Genomic DNA, 8,148 nt, shown 5'->3' with positions numbered 1-8,148 from the left:
ACGGGGATGGTGCCGGAAGATTGGCGCATTGCGCATGTTGTGCCTTTGTTTAAAAAAGGTTCTAAAAGTAAACCTAGCAATTATAGACCTATTAGTTTGACGTCTGTGGTGGGAAAATTAATGGAAAAGATACTTAGGGACAATATATATAATTATTTGGACAAACAAGGCCTGATTAGAAACAGTCAACATGGATTTGTGCCTGGAAGGTCATGTTTGACTAATCTTCTTGATTTTTTTGAAGAGGTTACCAGGGAAATTGATAAGGGCAAGGCTGTGGATGTTGTCTATATGGACTTCAGTAAGGCATTTGACAAGGTTCCACATGGAAGGTTGATTAAGAAGGTTAAATCGTTGGGTATTAATAGTGAAGTTGCAAGATGGATTCAACAATGGCTGAATGGGAGATACCAGAGGGTAATGGTTGACAATTGTATGTCAGGTTGGAGGCCAGTGTCTAGTGGAGTGCCCCAGGGATCTGTGTTGGGTCCACTGTTGTTTGTCATTTACATTAATGATCTGGATGATGGTGTGGCAAATTGGATTAGTAAATATGCAGATGATACTAAGATAGGTGGTGTAGTTAGTAATGAAGTAGAGTTTCAAAGTCTACAGAGAGACTTGGGCCTTTTGGAAGGGTGGGCTGAAAGATGGCAGATGGAGTTTAATGCTGATAAGTGTGAGGTGCTGCATTTTGGTAGGACAAATCAAAATAGGACGTACAGGGTAAATGGTAGGGAATTGAGGAATGCAGTGGAACAGAGGGATCTGGGAATAACGGTGCATTGTTCCCTGAAGGTGGAATCTCATGTGGATAGGGTGGTGAAGAAGGCATTTGGTATGCTTGCCTTTATAAATCAGAGCATCGAGTATAGAAGTTGGGATGTAATGTTAAAATTGTACAGGGCATTGGTGAGGCCGAATCTGGAGTATGGTGTGCAGTTCTGGTCGCCAAATTATAGGAAAGATGTCGACAAAATGGAGAGGGTACAGAGGAGATTTACTAGAATGTTGCCTGGGTTTCAGCACTTAAGCTACAGAGAGAGGTTGAACAGGTTGGGTCTTTATTCTTTGGAGCGTAGAAGGTTGAGGGGGGACTTGATAGAGGTTTTTAAAATTTTGAGAGGGACGGACAGAGTTGACGTGGGTAGGCTTTTCCCTTTGAGAGTGGGGAAGATTCCAACAAGGGGACATAGCTTCAGAATTGAGGGACAAAAGTTTAGGAGTAACATGAGGGGTAACTTCTTTACTCAGAGGGTGCTGGCTATATGGAATGGGCTTCCGGTGGAAGTGGTGGAGGCAGGCTCGATTTTATTATTTAAGAGTAAATTGGATAGGTATATGGATAGGAGGGGATTAGAGGGTTATGGTCTGAGTGCAGGTAGATGAGACTAGGTCAGGGAGAGTGGTCGGCGTGGACTGGTAGGGCCGAACGGGCCTGTTTCCGTGCTGTAGTTGTTATATGGTTATATGGTTATTATATGGAGGAGAGGGAGAGTGAGGGGGGAGGGAGTGGGAAGAGGGAAGGGGAGGGGGAGAGGAGGGTGGAGGGGGAGAATGAGGGAGAGGGAGGGGGGAGCGGGAGAGTGAGGGTTCAGTAATGGGGAGACGCGTCTCAACGCCTCAGACTCTCGTAGCTGTCGTGTGAATCGTAACTCCTGGTGGTGCTGCGTGTACTGCGGCCTCTGTTCGAGCTGTGGCTGTGGCTGTGGCTGTGGCTGTGGCTGTGGCTGTGGCTGTGGCTGTGGCTGTGGCTGTGGCTGTGGCTGTGTCTGTGTCTGTGGCTGTGGCTGTGGCTGTGGCTGTGGCTGCGGCCTCTGTCCGAGCTGCTGCTGTAGCTGCGGCTCCTGCTGCTGTAGCTGCGGGTCCTGCTGCGGCTGGTCGTGCGGCTGTGGCTCCGGCTGCTGTACCTGGAGGAGTAGCTGCTCACACTGCTGGAGGACGAGGGGCTGGGTCTGTAGTAGGGGATGGGCCGCTTTCGAGCACTGGTAAACAAACACAAACACCAGACTCACTCCCATGAACCAACCTACTGTCAACCATCAACATCGGGGTCATTTTCATCAGACACACGAGGTGAATTTGGAAGCGTTTGTTGACATTAATCAGGTGGTATATTGGTCCACTGTTGTACACTCAAGTTGACAACCAGTTCGTGTAGGAAGGAACTGCAGAAGCTGGTTTACACCGAAGATAGACACACAATGCTGGAGTATCTCAGCGGGTCAGGCAGCATCTCTGGAGAGAAGGAATGGGTGACGTTTTGGGTCGAGACCCTTCTTCAGACTGAGAGTCAGAGAGAGAGAGTCTAGAGATATGGAAGGGGGGAGGTCTCAAAGGTCTTTTTATTGTCACCTGTACCAATTAAGTTACAGTGAAACTCGATTAAGGTGTGAAAACGAGATGATGCGATCAAGGAAAATGTAGCATAGATCATTGTTCGGTAGAAGAAGGTGACAACGAAGCACACAGAGATGAAATGTAATCAGGGGGGCATCAGGCATATCCGCTGCTCACGTGTGGACTCCCATATATCGGCCAGACCAAGCGCAGGCTCGGCAATCGTTTCGCTGCTCAGTCTGCCTAAACCTACCTGATGCCAAACACTTTAACTCCCCCTCCCATTCCCACACTGACCTTTCTGTCATGGGCCTTCTCCATTGTCAGAGTGAGGCCCAGCGCAAATTGGAGGAACAGTACCTCATATTTCGCTTGGGCAGCTTACACCCCAGCAGTATGAACATTGACTTCTCTAACTTCAAGTAACCCTTGCTTTCCCTCTCTCTCCATCCCTCCTCCTTCCCAGTTCTCCGACCAGTCTGACTGTCCCCCTGAATAAATGTCATCCCTGTTTGCTTTGTTGTCACCTTCTCCGAGCTAACACTGATCTATTCTCCATTTTCCTTGAAACGCATCTCCTTTGATGTCTCGTTTTCACACCTTATGATGGGGAGATGTGTGAGAAGGAACTGCAGATGCTGGTTTAAACCGAAGATAGACTAAAAAAGCTGGAGTAACTGAGCGGGTCAGACAGCATCTCTGGAGAAAAGGAATAGGTGATGTTTCAGCTCGAGACCCTCCTTCAGTCTGAAGTAGAGTCTTGACCCGAAACATCATCCATTCCTTCTATCCAGAGATGCGGTCTGACCCGATGAGTTTCTCCAGCTTTATATGTCTATCTTTAATAATCAGTTCCATTGACCAGCTAAATTAAGAATTAGACATGGCCTCCAATCACTGACAACTGTGATTCAACCCCTTTTGACCATGAGATTGTAGAATCAACAGTAATTTTAGAAATAGGTAAATGGTTACTTTGCCAATCTATTCTTGGGTTGTTTAGATCTCTCTGCTGTTTCCTTGTCTACCCTGTCTACCAATCAATCTTTTAGAAATAGTAAAGGTTATCTCTTAAATTATTTTCATTTTGCCGAGTTAAATTGTGGGTTTGGGATGTGCTTTTATTCCCATACACCTTAACCAACTAATTTGCAATTGTTGGTACATTAAAACTGCTGAATTCTGTGAAACAGTCTCGAGGTGGGAAGTGAGCCAAGATGTTATACAAAACACAATGACTATAATTTCATTTGTGATTCATAATGATTTGTGTCAGCAATTAGTTCGGCATCGAAAAATTGGCAGATTAGACTGGTGATAATTTTGACTTGATTGGAACTGGTGCACGAGTCCAATATTGCCCAAAAACAACCTGACTGACAATTAATACGAAACCTAAAACCTACCAGTCATCTGTGCAAATTACTTAACTACTATTAAAAGTCATTGGCATCCTCATGGTAGCTAATTAGCTGGGAGGGAAAATGGACAGAGAAAACGCTGACAGAGGCAGGTTAGCATTGATGCTCAGAAAATATTCTTCATATAAAAGGCAAACAGCAGGTGGAACAAAGAAGGATGAGGGGGGACCTCATTGAAAATTACCGAATAGTGCAAGGCTTGGATAGGGTGGATGTGGAGAGGATGTTTCCACCAGTGGGAGAGTCTAGGACCAGAGGTCATAGCCTCAGAATTAAAGGACGTTCCTTTAGGAAGGAGGTGAAGAGGATTTTCTTTAGTCAGAGGGTGATGAATCTGTGGAATTCTTTGCCACAAATGAATGTGGAGGCCAAGTCAATGGATATTTTTAAGGCATAGATAGATTCTTGATTATTATGGGTAGACAGGTTGTGTGAGTGGGCAGATGCAGTTTAATGTGGATAAGTGTGAGGTTATCCACTTTGGTGGCAAGAACAGGAAGGCAGATTGTTTTCCGAATTATGTCATCAGCAAAAGGGGACGTACAACGAGATCTGGGTGTCCTAGTGCATCAGTCACTGAAAGGAAGCGTGCAGGTACAGCAAGCAGTGAAGAAAGCCAATGGAATGTTGGCCTTCATAACAAGAGGAGTTGAGTATAGGAGCAAAGAGGTCCTTCTGCAGTTGTACAGGGCCCTAATGATGCCACACCTGGAGTATTGAGTGCAGTTTTGGTCTCCAAATTTGAGGAAGGACATTCTTACTATTGAGGGAGTGCAGCGTAGGTTCATGAGGTTAATTCCCGGAATGGCGGGACTGTCATATGTTGAAAGACTGGAGCGACTGGGCTTGTATACTGGAATTTAGAAGGATGAGAGGGTATCTTATTGAAACATATAAGATTATTGGACAAGCTAGAGGCAGGAAACATGTTCTCGATGTTGGGGGAGTCCCGAACCAGGGGCCACAGTTAAAGAATAAGGGGTGGGCCATTTAGAACGTTGATGAGGAAAAACTTTTTCACTCAGAGAGTTGTGAATCTGTGGAATTCTCAGCCTCAGAAGGCAGTGGAGGCCAATTCTCTGGATGCATTCAAGAGAGAGTTAGATAGAGCTCTTAATGATAGCTGTGTCAAGGGATATGGGGAGAAGGCAGAAACGGGGTACTGATTGTGGATGATCAGCCATGATCATGGTGAATGGTGATGCTGGCTCGAAGGGCCGAATGGCCTCCTCCTGCACCTATTGTCTATTGTCAAGGGTTAAGGGATGTATGCAGGAGAATGGGATTAGGAGGGAGAGATAGATCAGCCATGATTGAATGGGGGAGTAGACTTGATGGGCCGGATGGCCTAATTATGCTCATATCACTTATGATCTTATGACCCTACCAAGAGTGATGAAATAGTAAAGGACTGGGGAACCACATTGGAAGCAGCCAAGGGTTGCTGGCATGAGCATCAGAAAAGAGTGACCTGCAGGGACCTCTACCACCGCTGGGTGAGATGGGTGAGCATGTCTCCTTGCTGCCACACTGATCTATGAAAACCTGGTGATTTATTCACCTCTCAATAACGGGGTGACCTTTCACTGACCTGGTGATGCGGCGGGGCTCCAGGTGACTCGGAGAGTTTCGTCTGCGCTTCCTCATTGGGGAGTATGAGCGTGAGCGGCGTCTCCTCGAATCCCTCTCCCGGGACCCGTACTTCTTACCATCCCGACCTCTGTCATGGTCCCTATCCAATCACAAATCACAGCAAGAACTTCTCAAACAAAACCGAAGCACACCGACAACTGGATACTTGTCTTTCACTGTAATGGCATCACCTGTGTAATGGCATCACCTGTGTAATGGCATCACCTGTGTAATGGCATCACCTGTGTAATGGCATCACCTGTGTTTAATCCCCGACTGCACTCAGTCTCCTCCTTTTGTTTCATTGTTAGTTGGACTGTTCTTGCATCTTTCAGTTTGGTCAAAATGTTGATAGGCCGGACGTGACATGTGGAAATTGAACCTCAGATTATCTGTTAGATGTTGTTATCTACAGATGGGGCTGGTGGGGTGGGGTTGGTGGGGTGGGGGGAGAGTGTGGTCGGTATTGTTCAATAGAAACACTTCCCATTTACTCGATAACTGAATGAGAAAGGTGGGTAATCCTAACACCAGATTAGACCCGTCCCTGGAGCCAAAGACGTTAGGACCAACAAACCTGCCACTCGAATGACACTCCATACAAACAGTAAGAGTACAAAGCTGGGGGGGGGGGGGGGGAGTTGTTGACGAGCATAAACTTAGACAAAAGTAAAATGGGATTTCATAAAATGAAGAATAAAAAAAAGATTTTTTTTTGTTGTGGGGAATGAAAAAGAAAGAAGGGAGATTGCAGTAACAGGCATCTCTTGATGCTGCTGCACCCTACTGTACCATAGTTATGTTGCTGTACAATAGTGTATCATTGAACCTTTACAGTATGTATGTGTGATGTTAGTGGAAGAAATTCAAATGCTTCTCTGAGCTATAAGTCCTGGAGACTGGGGAATAAATTGGATACATTTCCTTCCCAAAATAATGCTGTGTGTAAACCTGTGACCTGACATGTGGTGAATAGGTTGCAACACACGACAGAAACACCATAGCTCTCAAACTGCACAAATGGGCTTGTCCTCATTTGGTGTTCTGCTGCTGATGCAGATTCATTGATAATGATTGATCGCTGTCTTCAATGAAAAACTCCAGTATTAAGCTACCATGCAACTACCAGGATGAGAGTAGAAGCCAAACTGGATTGTTTAGTTTAGTTTAGAGATACAGCGTGGAAACAGGCCCTTCGGCCCACCGTGTCCGCACACAACAGTGATCCCCGCACATTAATACTATCCTACACCCATTAGGGACAATTTTACATTTAGACCAAGCCAATTAACCTACAAACTTCTACGTCTTTGGAGTGTGGGAGGAAACTGAAGATCTCGGAGAAAACCCACATGGGTCAGGGGGAAAATGTACAACATCCGAAAAGACAGCGCCTGTAGCCAGGATCGAACCTGGGTCTCCGGCGCTGTAAGGCAGCAGCTCTACCGTTACGCCACCGTGCCGCCAGAGATCAGATCAAATAAGTTTATTATCCATCTGTTCCTTTGTTTCTCTGCTAATGGTTTGCAGATTAGACTTTAGACTTTACTTTAGACTTTAGCGATACAGTGCGGAATCAGGCCCTTCAGCCCACCGAGTACGCGCCACCCACCAGCGACCCCCCCCTTACACTAGCACTATACTACGCACTGGGGCCCACTCACAATTTTACCAAAGCCAATTAACCTACAAACCTGTTCATCTTTGGAGTGTGGGAGGGAATGGAAGCATTCAGAGAAAACCCACGTGGACACAGGGAGAGTGTACAAAATTAAATAACTATAGTGCTGGGTGGCACTGAGGGGTTAACTGGAAGTAATGTTGCCAATACTACTTGTGGGATGAGATTAGCAGCGTTTTCTCTGTTTAAATATTCATGTTTATTTCTTACTAGGGATGGTAATTAAATACATAAACGTATGAGGCAACTTTTGACAGTTCCAATTCTGGTATTTATCCTGTTCAAAATAAAGAATCCTCATCCATAGACATAATAGTTATTTACATTTAGTTTATGCAAATTAAAGCTGGACTTCTGCCTCCAACATCTGCCGACCACACAGAAACATAGAAACAGAAAATAGGTGCAGGAAGAGGCCATTCGGCCCTTCGAGCCAGCACCGCCATTCATTGTGATCATGGCTGATCATCCACAATCAGTAACCCGTGCCTGCCTTCTCCCCATATCCCTCGATTCCACTAGCCCCTAGAACTCTATCTAACTCTCTTTTAAATTCATCCAGTGAATTGGCCACCATTGCCTTCTGTGGCAGAGAATTCCACAAATTCACAACTCTCTGGGTGGGAAGGTTTCTTCTCACCTCAGTTTTAAATGGCCTCCCCTTTATTCTTTGACTGTGGCCGCTGATTCTAGATGCCCCCAACATTGGGAACATTTTTCCTGCATCTAGCTTGTCCAGTCCTTTTATAATTTTATATGTCTCTATAAGATCCCCTCTCATCCTTCTAAACTCCAGTGAATACAAGCCCAGTCTTTCCCATCTTTCCTCATAAGACAGTCCCTTCATCCTAGGGATCAACCTCGTGAACCTACGCTGCACTGCCTCAATAGCAAGGACGTCCTTCCTCAAATTAGGAGACCAAAACTGCACACAATACTCCAGATGTGGTCTCACCAGGGCTCTATACAACTGCAGAAGGACCTCCTTGCTCCTATACTCAAATCCTCTTGTTATGAAGGCCAACATGCCATTAGCATTTACAAAATCACTGGGGTCCCTGGAGACCTCCTGCT

At 45.7% G+C, this 8,148-nt stretch overlaps 1 protein-coding gene across 1 annotated transcript in view; it reads right to left on the bottom strand.

Moving 5' to 3' along the window:
- Positions 1-1,023: 1,023 nt before the first annotated feature.
- srrm4 (serine/arginine repetitive matrix 4) overlaps positions 1,024-8,148 on the bottom strand; it is a 364,697-nt gene continuing 357,572 nt past the window's right edge. Inside the window, exons 12-13 of the mRNA XM_078421767.1 lie at positions 5,353-5,493; positions 1,024-1,985 (exon numbers count right to left, since the gene is read on the bottom strand). Of these exons, the coding sequence (XP_078277893.1) occupies positions 1,616-1,985; positions 5,353-5,493 (511 nt within the window). The 3' untranslated portion in view covers positions 1,024-1,615. The remainder of the gene's footprint in view (positions 1,986-5,352; positions 5,494-8,148) is intronic.

The sequence above is a fragment of the Rhinoraja longicauda genome, chromosome 25 (genome assembly GCF_053455715.1).
Source record: "Rhinoraja longicauda isolate Sanriku21f chromosome 25, sRhiLon1.1, whole genome shotgun sequence".
Taxonomy (NCBI): domain Eukaryota; kingdom Metazoa; phylum Chordata; class Chondrichthyes; order Rajiformes; family Arhynchobatidae; genus Rhinoraja; species Rhinoraja longicauda.
This window is presented reverse-complemented; position numbering and strand designations above follow the sequence as displayed.